Here is a 23,415-nt window from a genome sequence, read left to right as displayed (position 1 = left end):
AGGAGCACCTCCAGCGTTCTACGTTCCCAGTGCCGGCTTCGCGCGGGTGTCTGTGTGGGGGGCGGGGCGGGGGTGCATTGAGGGCGGTACTGGGGTATGAGCGCCACGTGCACCCCTGCGGTAAGCGGGAAAGTCCTCCCAGGCACAGGCCCGCTAGGCGCGGGCTGCGCCTCGGGTCCAACATGGAGCTAGCGGTGGATGCTTCGCGGATGCACCGTTCCCGCCCCTCCTCACCCCTTCCCAGAATGGTCCCGGAGCTGCGCCCAGGGTTTGGCGCGGGCGGCCGCAGAACAGTACGGTGCGCCTCGGTCGGCGGGCGACGGTAGCGCCCCCTCTCAGAGCTCTCTCGCTCCCGCCCGAGCTCTCTCCGAGTCGGTCTGTCTGTCGTGCACACCCTCCCCCTTCGCTCCCTCCTCCCCTTTCTCCCTTCTGTTCCTCCCGGGGTGCCGGGCACAGCCTCGGATTCCTCCCTTCCCACAGCTCGAGTCAGTTTCCCTCGCGGCAGCTACTGGAGAGGCGGTGGCGGCGCGGGAAGCATCTCCGCTGCCACTGCGCTTCTCTGGCTGCCCCCTCGGCTTTTCCCTGCCGCGCCTGGGGGCGCCCCGCGCCCCCATCCCTGCTCGCTCCTCTCCGAAGTGGGCGGGGCGCCTTGCAGGATCCCGCCGCCCCTGCACCGCGATCACGGGCTAGTGCACCCCGGAGCAAGACGCTCTCCGGGACTCCTGCCCCGCCGACCCTGACCGCCAGGGGGTGCCCCAGGTGCGTAGTTCCGCGGAGAAGAGAAGGCAAAGGGGACCATGCCGCGCTTGTCTCGCCGCCTGGTGCTGCCGATCTTTGGGGTGCTCTGGATCACCGTGCTGCTGTTCTTCTGGGTGACCAAGAAGAAGTTGGAGGTGTCGACGGGACCTGAAGTGCAGACCCCCAAGGTACCGGGTTTGGCGGCGCGCCGAGCGCGGGGCAGAGGGTTGCCGGAGGGCGTGCAGCTCGCGCGCGGTGTTTGCAGGCTTCAGGGAAGCCAGGGCGGGAGTCTGAGTGCTGCGAGCAGGTAACTGGGCGCTGGATGCGGCTAGAGTGTGATATTTCTAGATTTAAAAAAGCTTTGGGGCCTCTCCGGACTTGCAGTTTAAGTGGGAATGGGTGTGGGTGGTGGGCGCGCGCTCGCGGGCAGAGCGAGGCTCTCAACTTGGGCAGCGCGCCGGGGTCCCGGAGCTGAGGGGGCGCTGTGGACCAGCCAGCCAGAGGGTGGCGGTCTGTGGACTCTTCGAGAGAGTCGCGGTGGTTGGGTCGGTTGGCAGGGCTGGTCGGTGCCGGCGCCCGCGAGAAGTCTGGCGGCTGCGCTGACCTCCTTCCTTCCCTTAGCTTCCAGGCCCGACCGTGGGAGGCCGGAGGCCGGGGGTGCGCCACGCGCGTGTGCGTCTCCGGCGAGCGCCCTGCAGCCTCCTTGGGCGGCTGCTGGTGGCGCCCATCCGCCCTGTCGTTACCCCTGATTTATAATTGTCCCTGAGCCCTTCAGCTGCATTGGAAATTGAATGTGCCCTGAACACCACTTAAAGAGTCTGTAAAAACACACGCCTTGTTATTGGTGGGGAGTTGGGGAAATGAGAATCCAAGTGATTTTCCAACTCCTGCCCAGTTGGTTCATCTGAATGGAGCCAGAAGGTTCTCCCAACAGGCTCTTACCTCTGATTCAGAGTCTCCTTGCCTCAGTCTCCTTCTTTTCCATAGACTTGGCCGTGGGATACAGAAGGAGGCCTCGGAGTTCTCTGACCAGCCAGGCAACACTTATGAACTGGGTCCAGAGCAGTCCTCCAGCGGCTGGGAGAAAGCCCTTGGGGGAGCGAGCTTAAGGTCCAAAGCAGGAGACTGAAAACAAGGAGGAGAGGGAGAGAGGAGTCTCCCCAGTAAGCATAGTGCAGAGGACTCACTGTGTGCCAGGCAACCTAGTGGGTGCTTCTTCATAGGTAGTTGTATGAGTTGGGTGGTATTATCTTTATTTCATAGGTTATGAAACAGGTTCAGTCTTTAAGTACCTTGCCTTATGTCACTACTGATTTGAACTCAGACCTTGGATATGCGGAATATTTCCACTGTATCCAGGTGCCTCTCAGGTTCTCCTTTAACTTCTGACACTTAAGTTTTGGAATCTTGCTGATGCTTGGTTAAGTTCCATAAGCATTTTTTTTTTTTTTTTGGTGATTGGCTCTGTCCCAGGTACTGTGTTAGGTGCTATGGGTACAGATGCAGAACTTACTCTCTGAGGTGGAGGATTTGCTCGTCAATGGATCAGGACCATACAGTGTGCTGAGGGCCAAGAGTGTCTCAATACACTAGATGTTATGGGAGCCTGGGGACTTCCTGGAGGAGGAGGACTTAACTGTGTTGAGTAGGTTTGCCGGGAGGTAGAAAGGGCATTCCAGGTAGAGGTTAACTGCACCAAACAGGCTGAGAGGAATGACACAGCACGTTGTGTGAGTTTGACATAATTGGAGCATAAAGCAGGTGACAGACATCAGGGTTGAAGCTAAGGAGGTATATAAGGGTCATGTTGGGCAGGACCTTGTGGGTGCTAGGGGGCTTTTGGGGGGTGCTAAGCAGGGAGGTGACGAGGTCAGACTGGTGACTTCAAACAGCCTTTAGAGCGCAGGATTAATTTTGTCACTCACCTCAGATCTGCCGTAGAGGTGGAGAGCTTTTCCCCTTTTGCCTCGAGTGGTTCTGCTTCTTGTGATGTAGTTAATGATGCCCGCGGGGACATGAACTCTCTGTTTTGCATTGAACCTCATTACCCGAAGCTTACTTATTCTTAGTTTTCACCAGGGATCTGGGACAAGAGATGTTTCCTTCTTTGTGCACTTCGTCCCTCTTCCTTACTTGTCTCTTGTCCTGGTGTGCGCTGAAACGCATATATGTAACGAATGCAGCTGTCTGCCGGCCTCTGTGCTGGGTGTGGGGGCTGCGGTGATGAGTACACTGTGCCCCTGCCCTTTGTGTGTGGGGCCTCTCACAAGGCCCTGGTCGAGGCAGAATTACAAACCAATGACTATTGGTGCGGGGTTTCAGGAGTGGTCTAACATCAGAAGTTCAGATATAGCACTACGGAAGAGAGGGGTCTTCTGGTTTCAACCACTTGCTCTGTGTCTTAACATCGAATCCCCCCTCTTTTCTGTATCCTTTAAAACCCCAGATTCCATAGACTTTAAAAATCTTGACATCATTTATTATTAGGTGTTCTTTTTTGTTAGTATATTTCTCCTTCCTGTTTTTCACCTGTGTGTATGATTCTCGGAGTCTACGTATATGTATCGTGTGTATTCATAGATGTGTTTGGTGGATAGCAGCCCTCTGAATCTTAGCGTATATGTATCTGAGAAGAGGTGGAGAGGCAAAGACGGATCCAATCCCATCTTAGCACCAGAACAATTTTATTTCCGTGACTAGTCTGTAGTATAGGACATTTGCATGTCCTCTCCAAAGGAGTACAGTTGGTTCCTAAACCTGCTTGCGTGTTAGAATCGCCTGGAGAGCTTGTGTACTGTACACGTTTTGGGGTTAATTGCAGAGATGGTGAATCTGTGGGTTTGGAAGAAGGTCCTAGAATCAGTATCTTCACAAGTGTCCATGTGAGTCTGAAGCAGCATAATGATGGATGGCATTTGGGAGCCAGAAACAGAATATTAGTGTTGATTTTGTTGTTGTTGTTGGCCCCATGCCAATATGCCTGCATGATTTCATTCTTGAGTTCCTGGTGGACCAAGCTTGTGTGAGGGTGTGCATTCATGTGACATGACAATAGCTAGCTAGCACTTGTATAGTATTTTTCAAATGCACAAACTCCATTTCACATCTATTAGCTCATTTAATCTCTACAACCACCACATAAGGCAGATAATACTTTCATGCAGAAAAGATTGAGTAATGAAGTTATACAATTGGCCCACGAGAACAAGGCTGTTATTAAATGGCGGTGTTAGGGACAAAAATGGAGTGGGATCATTCTGGGAACTGCTCACCCACATACTCCTCCCGACTTGCTGTGTTGTGTGGATGCCCTGGGTCTGCGCTTGTGGGCGATGGGGTGAGGTTAGGGATGTTTGCAGCGTGGGTTCCCCAACCCACTTTCCAGTGCTTCTGTGGCCCAACTCTAGACACTCGCCTTTGGAGAGCTCCAGGGGGAGTTGGTGTGATTTGTGGGGGAACTATCTCAAGAAACTACTGCTTCGCGCTTGGAAGAGGCCATCTGGGGCAGAGGAGGCTCCTCTGACTGGACACAGTGCACCCCCGTGGGGAGAGTCCCATGGGAGGTTGTACCCAATGGTTGTAGGCGGTTATAGCATCTTTGGTTTGGAAAGTATTTGCCAAGGAAGAGATTGTTTCCTCAGCACTAGGAATTTGGACATTTCCTGGGACATTTGTCTATTGTAGAGGAAAATAACTCGGTTTTTGAATGAGTTGGTTATCCCAGGCTTTCCTAGGAAATGCCGGTGCACAGTCACACAGAGACATCTTGCATAGGACATGTTGAAGCCTCGGGGAAGTTTTCATCCTGCCTACCCTTCTTCCTGCTGTGGTGTGTGTGGGATGGGGGGTCCGCTTATTTTCCAAAGCAAGTGGGCTCCCTTCCCTTAAAAATATTTAGAGAAGTTCAGAATAATGGAGGGATTGGAGAGTGGAGAGGGCTGTGGGGAGGAACTCTGGGCAGCGGACCTCCCAACTTTTAAACTCCATGCAGCAAATTGCCTTCACCGGGGTCCACTGCAGGTTCCAGTTCTGGGCTCTCAGGCTCTGTTCTCCTTTCCTCACAGTGTTAGGAAACATCTTCATTCGCCTTGTGATGGGATCTCCAAAGTGAGCCTGATAATAAAATAAAACCTATGTCTAGTCACAATCCAGGTGATGTGGAGAAGGCACGCTGCACTCCTGGTGAAAGTTATTTTTTTATTTTTATTTTTATTATTATTAGTTTCAGGAAGGGCTGGTTCTATTAATAGCACAAGTAAAGATTTCTTTAAGTTTAACTTTTTAATGTTGATTCTAGTCCTTTACCTGGCCCCCTCCCCCAAATTCAGTAAAGCTCTAATTCCTAATTGAAAATCTTGTAACACATTTGGTGTCTTAATTCAAACTGTATTTTAGCCATAAATACGGTACCACTGAAGAGTACCTGAAATATGTTTTCATTTACTTGTTGGCCATTCAGAGAACTATACGACAAATGAAACAAACAAACAAACAAACAAACAACCCCCTAGCAATCTGTCTCCTATTTCCTAGAAACTAAATTCAGTCCAGGGGCTTAGGGTTTAGTAAACGCCTAAGAATTTGAGGTCTGGGGGTACTTTTTGAGGAGAGTATTGGAAATGTAAAGACGTTGAACATAGTGCCTTGGGCCCATGTAAATGTATCTGTGCTGTCCTAGAAATATAGCAAACACCATTAGAAAAGAGCTCGTCTTTTTGTAATATGCATACCACAAATGCGTTAAGTATATGACACTGTTATTTTATTTCTCATTCAGTAGATAATTTCTCCCATTAAAAAAATCATGAATTTTAGAGAGAGACCCTATTAATCTACTGATGCTCAGCGCATGCATATTGGACTCTGTCCAGGGAATTTTTACTCTGGCATGACCGAAAGTAGCCCATTATCAGAGGAATGTTTATCCTTTCGTTGGCTGCGGTGTGAACTGGTGTGTGAGCTGGGTGCTGTGCTGTTTTCCCCTCTAGCAGGTGGGGGGATGGTGTTTCCTGATGGCCCAGTAGCAGGGGCCATGAGAGGCCGGGGAAATATGAGAGCGCCAGATTGGAACTTCAGATATTCAAGAAATAGCGTGCCTTTGCTTTCTAGAGATCAACAAGCTGTTCTGTTTTTTGTTTTTTAAACAACCCTGAGCTTACTACCCCCGTCCCCACCACCTTCCAAGCTGGTGGGAATTTCTTTGCCCTGGGTTATTTTTGGCAGCCCTGGGTTGTACCCATGTCCTAGGTCGCTTCCCCAGCCAGCACTCTCCCCAGATTCCCATGGTGGGGCCCTGTCCCAGGGACTGTTGGATTTGTTTTAAGGGAATCTTTTTGAGTCAGTGTGGGAAGCTCTCTCTCCCTCCCTAAAACCTTTTTCCCCTAAGTAGTCTGGTGCTTTTGGAAACAAAGACCAGGAATCCTTGTTTCAAATGTTCCTGGAGGCACAGAATGATACCTGCTCAAATCGGAGACGACAAAGGAGCAAAGCCAGGAAGGAAAGAGAAATTAATGTTCCTGTCACAAGCCTCCCCAGCCTGTCTAGGGACTCCGCTTTTTCAAGGTTTCTCATGTGTTTGTGTCATTTAAAAGTGTTAATTTCCACTCATCAGAGGTCACTTATAAACCGAACAGGGACAGAACGAGGCTGCATTGGCTTATGCTGAAGGCCCAGGGTTTCCACACGGCCTGGTTCACATATTATCCTGTCACGTACTATGCTGCCTGCATCCTTTCCCACACCTCCCATCTCAAATTTCCCAGTCTTATCCATTACCAGGAACACATTTTGAAGAAATGCGTTGCTGTGCCCTTGTTTAGTTTCTGATGTTTACAGCTTTGTCACTCTCCCAGAGCATCTCAAAGTCCCCCATGCATTTTTTTTTCCTTTGTGGGGTGAAAGAATCTCAATTAGAAAGCAAGGATAAATTCCCAGCTCCTCCCTTAAGGGGACTCTGTGAACCCTGCCACGGCTTTTGCACATCCCACCTCAGAGACCAGCAGTGTAGACCCACCATCTGCTTGGGGAAGTGAGTCTGGCTGTGTCCCGTGCCCTCTACAGCTGGCAGCTGACTCGTCCCTCTTGCATGCTGTAATCCTGAGCTGGGTGGGCAGCCTTCCTCCTCGCGTGAACCTCAGGGACTCACACTCTTCACTAGTCAAGAGGTGAGGAGCTTAGCCGTCTCCTCATGGCTCCCATCAAGTGTGCTTTCTCCTTCTGGGTTGTCTTACACACGCGGTGGCCCAGGCATCTCTTTCTGGCATTGGCAGTGCCAGGGACCATGCAGATCCTTTTGCCAGGCTCAGTCTTCTGAGCTGTAAAGCGGAAGCAGCGTGATACAGCTCTGCTTGTCTCCTGCTCGCTTTGCCAGCAGTCTGAGTCGTTTCGGGTTGCTTGTGAATAACTGTGAAGTGAGACCTCATGGCTATAAATAATTATACCACAGATACTCTGTGTCTATTACTTATCTTTTAATTATTTTACCAGAAACGCTAGATTAACCAAAGAATAAATCAGTCTCCGAGTCCTCAGATGTTGAGCTGATTAAGAAAGAACCCCTTTGGGTTACTTAAGAACACACACACACGCACGCGCGCACACACACACACACACACACGCACACACACTGGTACCCTGGGGAATTCTGCAGAAGCTCTTGAAATTTGCTGGCTCTGGTATTTTGGTATTTCAGAATAAATGGCCTGATACGACCTTCCGGGGCAGCAGTCTTTGCATTTGGCAGCAATTGCTGCCATCACAGGACCTAATGAACAGTAGGAGCCGATAGGGAGAGAGAGGAAGAGATCTCTATGGTGTGAGAAATTTATGTGCCACCAAAGGAATCCTCTTTCCTCCTGCTTTTTTCCCCATCGCTCTCTTCCTCACATTCTTCCTCCTTCCCTTTTTCACATCTCTTGACAAGCTACTGGGGTCTAGAGCAGAGAGCCCCAGGGCAGTTGGTCAGGAGCTCCAGGAAGAAGTCTGGAGGGACAGGCGTCCAGTACGACCCAGCAGGTTCCAGCCAAGGTCAGGAGCAGTGTGTCTTGCTGTTGCTCGGCATTCAGAGGCAGTTCTTTCTGAAGGAGGAAGGCAGCCTCTCTGGGCCACCGTGAACCTTTCTCCTCAGCTGCCCTTAGATCAGGAGCCCTTTTTGTAGGAATTAAGGAGCCATTTGACCCACTGCCTCCTGGACGATGCTGATTTTCAAGTACAAAGTCTCTTCTGCATAACATTTCCGGGAGACAAGATTAGGCACTCAAAAAAATAATTAAATTCTCCTCATGTCACTTGTCTTCTTAACTGTAAGCACTACAGAGATCTTTCAAGGAAACGCAGGGGAGAGCGACACACTCGCATGTTCCTGCCTTTGGATTTGAATGCCAAGAGGAAGAGAACATCACCCAGCTGCCTCCTTTCTAATGATCCCGTTGTTTAAACCCAATTTACATCTCATTCCAGACCAGGAGAGAGTGGGAAACAGAACTGGTATGACTGCCCCATCTTGGCCAGCTTTCTTCAAAGGGGCAACAGCCCCTTTTCTTTGTCCTCACTAAGATTTAGAAATTAAGAGATTTTTTTTCCCCCTACGGTCCAGGCTAAAGATTTATGTAGCTTCTCTTGTTCCTCTGAGAACACTCTAATCATTCATTCTCTCCATCCAGCCCCCACTCCGCCCCCAGCCACAGAGACTGGTCTAATCAATATTTATGTGCCCATCACTCGCAGCTGCAACATGTAAGCATAATGGACGCCAAATTCCTTGATGGCCATTGAAAAATTAGCTGGCGCCTGTATTTCGGGCTCATTGTTTTCTAGGATCATAGGGAGATCAGACCACGTGGCCCATGGATTAATTAAGCCACCCCGATAATTGGCTGTTAATAGATGACCAGCTGATGGCTGCCAGCTGGGTGCTGAATTGACTACGGTCTTTATGGTGGGCTGTGGTCTTCATCAGGAGAGGAACAGGCCTGAAAGACTTGACTGATTAAAAGGGAATCAGGAACAGGAAGATAAGAGGTAGCTTCTTTCCTCTACCACTTAGTATGATATTTTACAGTTTACAAAGTGTTTTTCTTCATAAATGCCTTCTTTGATCCTTCCTGCAACCCTGCGAGGTGGGTGTTATTATTATTCTCATTTTCTGAAGTGTGACGAAGGTGAGGTGAAAAGGGGAGGAGACTGGCAAGCTCACCTAACAAGTAAGTGACCTTGAACTTATTCTTTTGACTATAAAGCACGAGTTGTTTGTATTATGGCCATGCTCAATTTCTGTTTAGCTTCCTTTCCCAGGGGAAATGAAACCTATTTTATCTATGTATGCATTATATGTATATTTTCCTATGGACAGAAATCTAGTGCTTTTGCTGAGAAATGACTCCCTACCTCTGATTAAACAACACTGCTTTTCTGAGAAGGGAACTGAGAAGTGGATTAAAGGAAATATAGAGTCTGTCTCGGGGTGGGGGAACTGGGGGGTTAGGTGGCCTTTAGGTGTTCTTCCAGGATAGGCCAAGCTTAACCCACCTGCGGGCATTAGAGAACTGTTCCACAGAACACTGTCTTCTGCTGTAGGATGATGCTGGTTTAGAGTGGCAGACTCGGGGTTGCAGGAAAAGTGGAGAGAGGGTCTCCCACCCCCTCGGTCCTGTGGTGTGCACTGGCCCTGTCCTTATTTGGTGAACCTGAGCTGACCAGCCACATTCCGCCTTCCGGCTGGAGTTTGATAGCAGGAAATGAGACTGGCTGTCATTCACGATGCTGCTCAACTTAGAAGTCAACAGGATTGTGCAATTAACACAGAAACTGTTGATTGGAATCCCTTTCGTGATGAATGTGATCCTTAAAGAATCAGGAGCAGCTCCCCTCTAAGAGGAAAAATGTCATTTGAGAGAACTTAATACAGCCTATTTGAAATGCAAGGCGGGTGTGTGTGGGGAGAAATGTCTCCCAGGAAGTGCCTGTAAAAGAAACGAAGCATCGCCTGAGATCCTTTCATCTCAGCGGCAGAGGGCGCTCTGCCTGGGTCCTGCTGTTTAGCCTTGAAGGCCCGTTGACGACTGCTCAGTTGAGCCCGGTCTGTGTTGATGGACTGCTTGTTCTGCCCAGTTCCCAGTTCAGGGCTCAGCGGCTCTGGGGCTGCTTTGGAGGCTGGAGGCGAGTGATGTAGTTGCTGCTCCTGTGTTGTATGTTTAGACTTATGAAAGCATAAAATCAGGAGGCTGCCAATGTCTTCCTGGATATTTTGTCTGCAATTCAGGTGAACTACCAGAGGGCTTATGGTGGTGGTTTTGTTGGTGGCCAGAATGAGTCAGTCTCTACTGCAAGATCCCCAGCAGAAACATGACTTGTCGACTTCTACGGAGCATGGCAACAGTGAAGGGGGCTTTAAAGAGTATGTGTGATGAGAGAATCTAGTCATGTTGTGATCGCCATGTTATGGGTGCTCATCCTAGTTATGCATTGTGTTTGAAACTGTTTCTCATACAAGGACGGGGTGTAATGATGGGCACCAGTCTGTTAGTATTGAGAGGATTGTGATTGTTAAACCAATTAGGATTTATCCAAATAAAAAAAATTTCAAGATTTGTGGAAGCAGGGTTTATTTGTTTTAATTACTTAAGAATAAATTTTTTATAACACCTCCTCCCCACTCCAACCCCCCCCCCCAAAGACAGTGCGTGGAGTAAGAACGAAAGAAATATAAATCTAGATGACTTTGATGTTTTTCCTCAAATCATATTCTCAATTCTGGATCAGATCAACTCCTTATAGTCCTCCCTGTTCATTGTTAAATAAGATTTTGGTTTCTGCTCCAGGTTTTAGCTTTTCTCTTAAAACTGAGCATATTTTTTGGAAAACTTCTTGGCAGGGTCTACTAAAGCTGAACATATGTATATACCTATGATTTTGCAACTCATTCTTAGCTGTAAATCCAACTGAAATGCACACGTATTTCAGTGACTATCATGTACTCACATTGGAGTCGGCAAACTTTTTCAGTAAAGGGCCAGACAGTGAGTATTTTTGGGTTTGTAGGTTATACAGTCTCTGTTGTAAGCAGTCAGCTCTGCTGTTGTAGAGCAAAAGATAACGTGTAAATGAACAAGAGTGGATGTGTTCCAATGAAGCTTTATTTATGTACATTGAAATTTGAATTTCATATATTTTTCATGTCTCATGAAGTCTCATTCTTCTTTTGGTGTTATTTTCAAATATTTATAAATGTAAAATCCATTCTTAGTTTGCACGGTGTTCTAAAACAGGTGGTAGGCCAGGTTTAGCCCGCGGGCTGTGGGATTCCATTTGTGTGACATATGACAACAGGCGAAAGTAAGCTATGGTGTTAGAAGTCAGGTTCCTGGTGATCCCTGGTTGCGGGGGAGTTCAGTGACAGAAGGGGGCAAGGGGCATTTGGGGGGAACTGGGACCGTTCAGTTTTTTAATCTGGTGCCGGTTACTTGGGTGTGCTCACTCTGAAAATTCATTGAAGGGGTGCCATTTCCTGTTTGTGTATTCCACTTTAATGAAAACTCTAAGAGGAGAAAATCTGAACTGAGTGTGGCTTCTGACTCCAGGTTTTAGCATCTCATTTGGAGTTAATGTAGCAGTTTTCAATCTTTTAATAGCCACTGGTTTCTGTTTCCTGAGTAAGAGAGTCTTTGGAGAAAGGTCCCAATAAGTCTTTCCAATTTCCCAAATCTTATTCCCTTTTATAGACAGGGAGACAACTTAACAACTGGGGTGGTATCGGCACCAGCCAACCAAAGTACAAATATGGTGCTGAGTGTTAACTGGTAGTTGCTGGGTCATAGGAAGATGGGGTCAGTGGGAAGGCCTTCAGAACAGTGGGAACCTTGAGTAGGACTTCAGCCGGTATTGCTGCCCCACAGTGAATCTGGACTGAACTCTATGTTTATAGGTAAAAGGTGGAGACTTAATTGCAAAGAATGGATTTATATGGCATAAGTTACTGGCTTGTGGGAAACCAGCCTCTATTATTATCATTATTTTTTTGGCATCTGAGGGTAGGGGAAAGAGCAGAGAACTAACAACCTGAGCCCCTAGTTAAGTGCCAGGTGCTCCCTGTGTATGTCAGTCATCTAGTCTTCATAACAACTCTGGGCAGTAGGCATTTTTCACTTCATTTTTCAGATGAGGAACATCAAGGCTCAGGGAAGTTAAGAGACTCTCCCAAGGTCATGCCACTTACATGTGGGGGAGCTGGGTTCCAAACCAGATATATCTGGCTCCAGAGCCACCCTCTTTCCACTTCACCATGCTCATCCCACACTTCCTTTTCTCCCCTCACGGTCACATTGAATCTGGTCTCTTGAAAGTGATGACTTGAATATATTTTTCCTTGAGCAACCAGCCTTTAAAGCCTGCCTGTGTTCTGCTTCTCAGAATTGCACACACTTGTTTAGATGAGAAGCTGTTGAATGAAATAGTTTTATATCAGAGGCTATCCCTTCCAGGACAAGTCATTTTAAAACAATAGTCAAGGAGAAAACTTTACTGCATTTTCAAAGAGAAATATATTGGGCTTTCAGCATTTGACATCCCTTATGAATACTTCCCTCCTACAGGCGACTGGGAGTGTTTCTGGTCCCAGGGTTACACTTTAAAAAAGGAAGTCTCCATGGTATCATATTCTGGGGAATGTTAAGATGCTTTAGGCATACCTCAAGACTGATTAAAGAGGGAACAGTGAGGAATTGATCAACAGATGCAGAAAATACAGAGGCCATAGTGGATGGTAAACACTCCCCACATCATCCTTCCAAGAGGAATAGTCTTGCATCTAGCATAATAGCACCAATTATTTGGTTGTTTGTGCTGAGGAGTTGAAAGCTATCATGTGCCTGGGAAATACTCAGCATGGAGCAGTAATTATGGATCAGCTGATGATAAAGGAAGCATTGGATTGACTGCTAATTAGATTATTAGCACTAAAAACAAATACCTGCTATTAACCATAAATAAGCTGCATTTATGGTATTTTCTACTTTTTAATGCATATTCCTTTTCATCATGTGCAATTTTCTTTCTTCTTTTTCTGTACCAAGACTTCCCATTTTCCTCAGTCATACTAAGCATATTTGTTTACTGAGCTGTAATCAAGTCATTTTCTTGTTTCTTTCTAGTCTCAAAGGGGGTTGAGGGAGCCGATATGTGTTGAGTGCCACATGTTAGCCCTAGTGCTTGCCAGTATAGTCATACTGGGTGTTTAAGGCTGGCACCTTTCTGGTTAAAAGGTGCCTGAGCCATCCAGGTTGTCAAAAATGTCTGATGAATATTATCTCTGGATGACGTATTGATGATCCCTATTTTACCAATGAGGAACTTGAGGTTCATAAACGTCCAATAATTTACCTGTTAAGCTAATTAGTGGCGAAGGTAAGACAGGCATGCTCAATGTTGCAGCCTGTGCTGGGGTGCCATTGGGGGTCATTGGCAAGTGAGAAAGATGGTGAACTCCTTGAAAGAGTTTTTTCCTTTATGTGTCTACCTAGCACGTGAAGATAGAGAGGGCAAATTCCCTGATACCTGGCCACTGTGTCAAGCTTATTAGTTCATCCAGCAAACTGATATGGGCATTGCGGTGTGGGAAGCCCAGTGCAGGAAGTCCCTGAGCTGGGTGAATTCTGCACTCCTTGCCCAGGGTGTGGGGGAGTTCTGGGGGAGTTCTGGGGGAGTGTGGAGCAGTGGCTCTCTGCTGGCCCCTGGCCACTTCTGTCTCTAGAACTGTCTTTCTCTTAGACTTTAAGATGGTTTGTTCTTAGAAAGACAAAACTGTGTTGCTGGGTGGGCTGTTTAATCACAAGAGGGGCTGCAGATGGATAGAAGTCTTCTTTGAGTCAAAGTGGAATGTGAGGCCGAGGGGACGGAGGGCATCTTTACCTAGGTTCGTGGTATAAAAAGTTTGAGACAGTTGGTTTTGAATTCCTAGGAGTTGTTCTGCAAGGTTGACTTTTTCCCCCTCTTCTGTTAGCTCAGAAAACTGTGGTTGAAGTTTAATCTCATCCTGAAAGCTGTTTCACTAAAACAGGAACCTGTTATTCCACAGGGCCTCTTATTAGAAGAAGAAGGATTTAAGGCAGTCTTTTAAAGTCATTTCAGTGATTTTTGAAGAAGTACATTTGCTAGAATCCACTTGTCCCCAAAGTGTGTGCTGTTTGAAAAGCATAGCACTAGTGGAAGGATAACAGGAAAAGAAAACCAACTTCAGAATAGAAAATAGGCTGACTGAGCAACAGACTTTAATTTAATTAGGCCAGGAGGCCTATTGTGGGTTCTTTACTGTTTGGGGCACACTAAGCCAGAATCTACCCATGGGGCCAAACCCAGACCCGCCCCCGCCCCCACCTCCTCCTGCTGTTTGTGTGTGGCCTGTGAGCTAGGAATGGATTTTTATATTTTTGAATGGTTGGAAAAAACTGGAAAGAAAAATATTTTGTGACACATTAAAATTATATGAAATTCAAATTTCAGTGTCCATAAAATAAAGGTTTATGGGAACACAGTCATGCTCATTCCTTTATGCATTGTCTGTGGCTTCTTCCGCATTACAATAGCAGAGCTAAACAGTTGCGACTGAGACTGGCTAGCTTACAAAGCCAAGGCTTTAACTGCCCCTTTATAGACAAAGATCGCTAACTCCTGCCCTAGACCTTCGCTTTTCAAAGTTCATGGGTGAGGGGTGTTGGCATCACCTGTAAGTTTGTTAGAAATGCTGAAACTCAGCCCTCTCCACACCGACTGATCCAAAATCTGCATTTTAACAATTCACTACCCCCAGGTGGCTCCTGTGCAATTAGAGTTTGAGGAGTGCTACATTAGATGACGGGATAATTCGCGCTTATAAAAAGCTAATGTGAATCATACTTCACAAACCGAGATCTACAATTGGTGCCACATTTCCCTGTTTATTGAATTCTGTTCCATTCTAAGATTCCATTCCCCTGGGCTGGGGGGCGGGGGATTCCTCTTCTGCTTACAGCTTCACGAGGATGCAGGAGGCTTCCTCACTGCCTGGGAACATGGGAAGAGCCTCGAATCTTCCAGGCATTGTGGTCACAGCTGTAACATCATTGACTAAGCCCTCACCATTCTGCTGCTCCCAGCTGGTAGGCTCCGTGTGATGCTGGGAGACACTGTGCTCTGGGTCCTACCTCCCTAGGGGTACCACAGACTCGTCCCTCTGGGACCCTGCTACCCACCGGAGAGCCCACCAGTCGCAGGACTGGCTGCCTCCATTGTCTTTCCAGCTGGGGGAACTGTCTTTTTCCATCACCCTCTGGGCTATATATTCTTCGTACCACAGGCCTTTGCATGCTACCTCCCTGGAAACAAGAGAGCACTGGCTCTGGTTATGTGCTGAGGTTAGGGGTTGGGGCAGGGCCTGGATGAACTCTCATCCAGTGGGTAGAATGCAGGGATAACAAATACAGATGGAGATCCCAATACACTATCCCACCACGCCTGTAGCGTGTTATGATGCAGTGGAGGGGACATGACAACACAATCTGGGACAGTAGCAAATCTAGGATATCTTCCTGCGGAATAAGAGGTAAATTCTGTAGGAGTTTAGGGAAAGGGAGGTGGTGGGACTCGGCGAGAGTGACAAGAAGTCAGTGGAAACCAGGGGCTGGCCAGATTGTGGAAGAGTTTGAGAATAAAGCCATTTGCTTTTTTTTTGTTCTGAGAGCGTGTCTGAAAGTAAACAGATCTCCCTAGGTGAGAATATTATAGTCTACTCACTGGGGACTTGGTTCAGTAAGTGTTTTGAGTTTAAGGGTTTTAAGTGCTCAGAGTATGCTTATTGCTCTTAAAGGGGCAATTTAGTGAAATTTGAACTTGGCATTCCCTTTTTCTTACCCCTCTGGCCTAAATAAATCGCTGCGTGTGTTCTCTGTTTCTCACCAAGGTTAATGCTGGCTTTTTTTGACCACCCATTTTCATCTTTAATTCATGTAGCTGCTCTTAGAGAAATGCCCTGTGGAGAAGTCATCTTGCCTGTCTACCTTCCCTTGAGTGAGGCCTTGGCAGGGCGTGGCCAAAAGTCACCTAGTCATGTCCTCTGAGGTGTGTGCCGGAGTCCAGGCACATTACTTGGAGGAATGGAGAAGTGAAGACATTCCAGCTGGTGTTATCAGGAAGCTGGATCAAGATCAGGGCCTGGCACATTCCCTTCTCATCTATACCAGGTGGCCCAAAGGCTGATGGCCTATTAGTGTTAATGAGATATGTGGCTGATTCACTGTACCTCTCTCCAGACTATAAAAGACCCTACCTGACACAGTGGATGTGGACGTATACACCTTTAAAGTTAACTTGAAAAAAAAGTGGGATTCACAGTTGTGTCCATAGTAGGATCCTATTTTGTTTAAAACAAGACATATGTTGGAAAAAAATCTTAGAACATTAAAATGAGTGGTTTACATAAATGAGTATTGTTTATGTTGTATTTCTCATTGTTGCTTATTGATTGATTGATTTAGGGTTGGGGTTATCTTCTCCCTAACTCCCTCCACTCACCCCTCCCCCACTTTTAGATAATCAACATTATGACTTGGATATGTAAACTTCACATCTTTCTATGTGCACCCTGTAATCGGTACCTAAACACATATAAATATTGACTGATCTGTTTTAGTCATTCTTAAAAAGGAGGGATGGAGGTTGATCATATATACTTTGCATCTTACTCTTCATTTAATCATGATCCTAGAAATCCTTAGGTTAGCTAGCCCATTATTTTTAATGACTGCATAATATTCTACAGTATGGGAGTGACTTATTTATTCAACCTTTTCCTTTTAATCTGTATCTACCTAGTTTCTTATCCTTTGTCACTACACACAGCACTGCAGTAAATATTTATATACACGTATTCATACATGTTGATGCTTTCACTTCTATGGGATAGATTTTGATTGAATGCTCAATCAAAGGGAGTCTAATATAAAGTTTGCTTTTAAAACAATGTAGTAATCCACATTTCCATAAGCAAAGTGTGAGTGCTCTTTCCCCAGTATCCCCTTTACCATAAATGTTGTATTTTCATTTTGCCAGTCTAAAGAGTGTACAATGGAATCCTATTGTAATTTTATGTTCCCTTTAACTACCAGAGAGATTGAGTATGTTTATTGCCCTTAAAGGATCTGCTCTTCTGTGAAGTGTCTATTCATAGTCTCTGCCCATTTTTTCTCACTTGGCTATTTATCTTTTTGTTGTCAATTATAAGAGATTTTCATATGGTATAGATGGCTCTTTATTGGTCATATGTATTGCAGATTTTTTTCTAATTGATTGCTACACTGTTGACTTTATGCTATATATTGGTTTATAATTTTTTGCTTGTTTTTGTATAGCTAATGGATGTTCTGTCTTATTAAAAAGATCTTCCTAACTCCTAGATTGTATACGGAACATCCTAAATTTCCTCATCTATATGACTTTTAAAAAAACTTTCTAATCTTAAGTCCATCTGGATTTTATTTTTATGTCTAGTTTGAGGTAGGGATTTAAATCCATTTTCTTCTAAAGAAATAGTTTTTGTGTCAATATCGTTAATTAAATAAACCATCTTTTCCTCCACTAACTGAAATATCACCTTTTTCATATATTTATTTCCTGTAAACACTGGGATTTAATTCTGGAAGCTCCATTCTATTCTGTTGACACATTTATCTCTTACTATGTAAATATACTTTTTACTAGAATTTTCTCATTAAATCCAGTGGTTACTTCTTAATTAGTCCATTGGATTTACTAGGTACTAAATCATATCATTAACAAAATGAGTTGTATTTATCATTTTTGAATATTTGTCTTGATTATTTTATTATGTTGTTTTCTCATAGTCATCAAAACATTCAAAATGAAATGCCATGGCAATACAGGACTCTTTCTTGATTTTGATACAAATGGCTGCAGTGTTTCACTATTGACTGTTAATTTTTATGAAATATTATTTATCATATTTTGGTAGTTTCCTTTTTCTGTTTTACTTCAAGTTTTCATTAGAAGTGATTTTTGGATTTTTATCATATTTTGATTGAATTGTATATTTTTTCTTTTTATTGATACAGTAAATTATTTTGATTTTCTTATTTTGAACCAAACTTGCATTCCTGGAATAAACTGTATTCAGTTATAATTTATTTTCCTGCTGTATTTTGTTTGTTGTCATTTATTTGGAATTTTAATATTTATATCTATGAATTAAATTGATTTATAGGTTTATTTTTTATTCTATCAGAGATTAGACTTAAGAGGCTATACTGCTACCATAGTTAGGGAGAATTGGGTTTTAGAATGAATTAGAGAGATTTATTTTTAAACATATGGGGATAGTTTAAATAACTTTGGCATATCTGTTCTTTATGGCCACTTAAAACTCAGCTCTGAAATTATTTGTTTCCATTGACCTTTCCAGTGGGAACCCTTGACTATCTTGAATACCTATTTTCATTTTTTAATCCAATCTGATAATGTTCGTGTTTTATATATTCAGCATATCATAACTAGTGAAATAATTGATATAGTGAATATTCACTTTTTTTTATTTGCTTTTATCTTTCTCCTTTTTATTATTTTTACTAGTTTGGCCAATTGTTATTTCACCCCCTCTTTCTTTTTGAAATTTGGACATCTTACTAAAATAGCAAAACTTATTTTCCTTTTCAGGACATTCAAATAGATATTCTATAAAAACAAGATGTCAATGATTTTTTTTCTCACCGAGGTGTTTTACTCATCCATTCACTATCAGCCTAAGGAATTGAGCCTTTGAGGGGTAATTTTACTTCCTCATTCTTCCTTCCACTGAAAGCAGGCAGACCCTCACAAGACTTACTCCATTCCCTGCCACCCCCAATTTCTAGGTTTTACTAAGATGATCGAACGCTTCTAGAACTAAATTTCAAAGTTTCCTTTGCTGAATGCCTCTTCTTTTTAATTATTCTTATTACGTTACATGTTTCTAGCACTTTAGTACTGTTTAGAGTCAGCCGTGTAAATTGTAAAGTTCATCATTCACCACTGTTTTCTCTTCATCTCGCCCATCTTGAGGCTTCTGTTTGAATTCATTTGTTTTTTGATCTGAGTATTTTCCTCAGATGGGATACGTGAGTTATATTTTCTTTCTTTATTTTGTAATTTATTTTTAAAATTTTCAGTTATAGTCGACATACAGTATTATATTAGTTTCAGATGCAAGGGTTATATTTCCTATGAACCCTTGCATATCTACAAATATTCTACAAATCAGGCAGGTAGATAACATCTGGCTTGGATATCCGGCAGTCTCTGGATGGTTTCCTACTGTCTTCCAAACACCGGTTTTGCAGATGGCAGGTGTACTTGAAGGCTCACTACTTTCCTCTGTAAGTTACTTGCACTCTGTGTTTGTGGGCTTGTGAAATTTTCTCCTTGCCTTTAGAACTTAGGGACATATGCTGGGCTATGTCCTTTTCCATGCCTCCTGCAAGGAGCTTGGCTCCATTTGCAGACAATAAATGCCTGTGGAACGTCTTTGTGAGCTGATCAGGAGCCCTGACTCAGATGTGATCGTTGAAAAGCATAGGTTTTTGTCCAGGATTTGCTCGAACTGTGCTCAGACTAAGGAGGTAACAGCAGTATGTTTGCTCTCCTGCTCCCTGGGGCCAGCTTATTCCTCTCGGGGAGGACACTCTGCCGAATGGGCAGGAGTGTGACTCTTGGCCTTCTCCGAAGGACAGTCTTATACGGAATCGGCAACTGAAATGGGAGCTCAGGTTCTCTGTGGAATGAGGAAGGATACAAAGAAGAAAAAGCAGCAGCGAATACAGAAAGCTTCGGGGAGGGAAGGTGCCAGCCGCATCGTTGGAGGCAACAGCTGTCTATGGCACTTTTCTGTCGGTAATGGTACTTCTGGTGGCCTGTTTAAAATATCGGAAGGTAAATGTGGTATGAGAAAGAAGGGACATCGATGTAGTAAAAGGAGGAAAGGATCACATGGAAACTCATCTTGCATAGGAAAAGTAACTAAAATCAGAGAAGGACCTTTGTCTGAAAAAAAGCTGTAAGCAAGTATCTATTAACTCACCCCACTGCACTTTGTTTTAAAAGGCAAAAAGCTCTCACAGTGAAGAAGCCAGGATTCCCAGAGGGGCTGGTTCAGGGGTGAGCCTTGTGTAGTTTGTGTTAGTTTGTTATAGTTTCTTTTTGGTTTGGTTGGTTGTAGTTGGAAATCCTGGATAAAAGCCACATAGGGAGCTTACAAAACAGCTGTCCTAGCCCAGCCAGCCTGGGGAAAAAGCAGATAGGGACTTTCTTGCTGTCGATTCTGTGGACAAATTAAATTCTACAAATGTTTAGTGAGTATCCACTGTGTCCAGCGCTGAACTCAAGATTACGAGAATAAAAGCGTGAGCCCTGGCCCTATGCCCTGGAGACTCGTGAAGTCCTGTCCTGCAGGGTAGCTATTCTGGGAGGCCCCATCCTGGTGTCTGGGAGGCTGGTGAAGGCAGAACCCGGGCAGCTCAGTGGAGGCTCTGTTCCGTCTGCAGCTTCCACAACTGGATGCTTCCCTGCCTTGCTGTGCTTCAGTGCGGGAGAGCCTGCTGTTTTAAATCCACTCGCTCTTCAGGAAGACCAGGGTGGTAAAGGATGCTGTCTAACTCTCTCTCACAAGTGGACCGTGTCCGTGAGGGAAGGCTAAAGTACTGGACCCCCAAGTCATTCAGGGATTTGGAGTTTGAGTCCAAGTGTTCACCTTTTCACTTAACTCACCTGACTCAGCATTGAGTCATAGCTTTGAAAATTCGACTTTAAGAATTTTTTTCACACGAATCTCGTGCCTATGAGAGAATTGATATAAGTCTTGCAGAGTCCATTTTTGCCATTCAGAGAAGATCAATCAGTTTGACATGAACAGATTGTGTTCTGAGCACTTAGGAAAAAAATGTGGTGATTGCCAGGCTCCCCTAAAATCAAAGCATGTCTTTTTCTCCTCTGATCGCTCCAGTGGAAGGTCAGGGGAAGGATATAGCAAGGGATGGCCAACGCCTGGCCCGTGTGCTCCAAGAGAGATGGCACTCATTGTCCCCTGTGCCAAAATACGTCTGCAGATTTCATAGAAGCCAGCACCATGCTTTGATTTTGCTTGCTAATGATTGCATTCTGGGTAAGAAACAGGGTTATTCCTTTTCGTGACTTTTCAAATCTTTGGCCTGTTCAATTTCCAAGTTGCTTAGTGTTTGGAAGATGTGTCCCTTGGAATCACTGCAGGTAGGACAACCTTTGACATGATGAGTCAGTGAATGGAGTGCCCAGAAGTGGAGGCCAGGAGGAATTTAGGAGGTAAGAAATAGGGAAAGAAGGATCTAGTTGGGCTATTCTGAGATCTGAAATATTGTTTCAAAGAAAGGCAGTGCAGAAATTAAACTATCTGCTTTGGGAAGATGGTACTCAAAGACAAGGAAAGAATGGATTTGTTTTTTAATGATTTCAAGTAGAATTGAGGCTGTTCCTGCAATTGTTGGAAATAAAATTGCTTGGAAAATGATGTCAGCAGAGAGCGGGGATTGTGAACCAGGAAAATAAATGAGCTCTGAAATCGCCTTCTATTTTATAAATATTGTTTCTGGAGCTGAGAAAATTGAGACAGATTATTCCTTTTCCTCTCTCCCAAGCTGTGGGTGGAAGAAGCCCTGAGTATCCCATTTGGACCTTGTGAGGAGCATCTCATCTTGTCCTGGCGCGCTAAGTGGCTTCGTCTGCATTTAGACACACTCCATTTCCCTTTCAAGGACCACTATCGGCAGTAGCCAATTACAAACACACCTCATAACACATTATTGAGACACACTGCACGCAAATAAGCTGGAGAGATGTTTAATGATTGTACTGCACTGCGTCCATTACAATCTGTCTGTGTTGCCGTAGGATGGAGGGGCCAGTTCCTGTGCGTGAGTGTCCCTGGGCATGTGTGTTTATGTGTATTTCACTGTCGCTGTCTCCTAATTAGACATTCGAGCCAAACCAGTTTACACTTTCAAGGGAGGAAAAAGGGCATCATTTCACGTTCTGACAGGTTCCTTTTAAGCCTGAGATCCCTTGTCTTTGGTTTTCCGAACGTATCAGCGCTATTAGCAGCCTGAATTCATCTGAGAAGAAGGGACGATGCATTTTCCAACTCAATGGGTGGCTTCCTTCTGTTATCTGTTTCTCATGGAGAGGCAAAAGGTGGGCAGTTTAGAGAAATGTTACTTAGGCTCTCACTTCCTCCGCTCTTTCATCTGCTGGCTTGGTTTTGCAGTAAGAGTTTGATGAATTTTATTTTCTCGGCCATTTGCCATTGCCATTGGTTTTGAAGTAATGACTGCATTTTGCCACAGTAATAGCTGTGTTCCAGGCCTGGGTGAAGTGGCAGCTGATTCACAAAGCATGAGGCCTTCCCTTACGATGTTAGAGGCATAGGATCCGGGAATGAGATAACAGCCAGACTCAGGGGGCTAAACCAGAATCTTCACTTGTTGAGGCAGGAAACCTTTGAATTTCTTAGATCTACTCACACACTCTACATCCGAGGATGCTGAGGCTAGGGGAAGGAAGTCACCTTCTCAAGAGTACCCAGCTGGCTAATGGTGGAACTTATCTGGAACCTGATCTCTTGGCGCCTAGTCCAAGCTCTTTGCATTTTGTCTTTTCCAAGCAGGCTGTGTTTGCTTCTAAAATGCAGAGCCTGGTAGGGAGCTGGGAGCTGCCGACAGGGATGCTGGGGCCCGTGGACCCTCTGCCATGAAAACCATCACAGGGCATGCAAAATGATTATTGTGTTTCTGCTCCAAGGAAGCTCTTTCCATTCCATAGAACCTCCTGAAAGAGGGCATATGATTTCAAAAAAAATATTTTATCCAATGATTTGTTTTATCTTCATTGTTTTGGAGAAACTAAATGGCCACCGCACCTACCTCTACTGTCTTTCTTGAGCTTTGCTCTTGTAATCTGGGCTTTCCCTGAAGAGGTAGCAGCAGAGAGAATATACCTTTGTGTTTGCCTGTAAGTTAGCCAGAAGTGTTTTTAGCTAGATGGAAAGCTAGGTTGGGTCTTCTGGAGCCTGTTTGTATAGATGAGTGGGTGACGTGTCCAGCCTTCTAAACTTGGAAAAATCTACTGTTCACACTTCATTCATATGTTCCTTAGTCCTTGGAAAACGAATTGCTTTTGAAGGATTTATGTTCCCATCTGCCACTTCTATTAGTAAGGGCTGTGTTTGTGACTGATGCAGAGATGACAGAGTCCTAGGGCCTCGATGATTTGATGTCACCCATCGGCAGCCTGAAACTTGGGGCTTCGCACGAGGTCAATGGCAGGAGTCTGCATTTAATGTTCCCCAAATCACACTGCCTGGCTGAGGGAGCCTGTGTTTGCTCACAGCCAGGTGGTCGGTGCCAAGTAGTGGCACATTCCTACTGCTACTTTGCAGCCAGCAAGAGAAATGAGACAGGGAAGCCAGCAAATTGGTATTTTGAAGAATCTGCTCTGCCTTTCGGTGTGAGTGTGGGTGTTGTTGGAGAGAGGGTAAGAGTCTGAGGCATGAGGTATGATTCTGTCCTAACCAGGTGTCCCCTGGTCTGTGGTCTATAGAAGAGCAAGTGCTAAGGGAGAAATAGGATGAGAGGTCAA

At 45.1% G+C, this 23,415-nt stretch overlaps 1 protein-coding gene across 3 annotated transcripts in view; it reads left to right on the top strand.

Moving 5' to 3' along the window:
- The first annotated feature begins 579 nt into the window (after nucleotides 1–579).
- Nucleotides 580–23,415, top strand: part of GALNT14 (polypeptide N-acetylgalactosaminyltransferase 14) — a 185,174-nt gene continuing 162,338 nt past the window's right edge. For 2 of the 3 annotated variants that reach the window (XM_016136072.2, XM_036224747.1), the window contains exon 1: nucleotides 580–926. In XM_016136072.2, coding sequence (XP_015991558.1) covers nucleotides 798–926 — 129 coding nt within the window. In that variant the 5' untranslated portion in view covers nucleotides 580–797. The remainder of the gene's footprint in view (nucleotides 927–23,415) is intronic. The other variant, XM_016136073.2, reaches the window with a different exon arrangement.

The sequence above is a fragment of the Rousettus aegyptiacus genome, unplaced genomic scaffold, assembly GCF_014176215.1.
Source record: "Rousettus aegyptiacus isolate mRouAeg1 unplaced genomic scaffold, mRouAeg1.p scaffold_m13_p_7, whole genome shotgun sequence".
NCBI classification, from domain to species: domain Eukaryota; kingdom Metazoa; phylum Chordata; class Mammalia; order Chiroptera; family Pteropodidae; genus Rousettus; species Rousettus aegyptiacus.
This window is presented reverse-complemented; position numbering and strand designations above follow the sequence as displayed.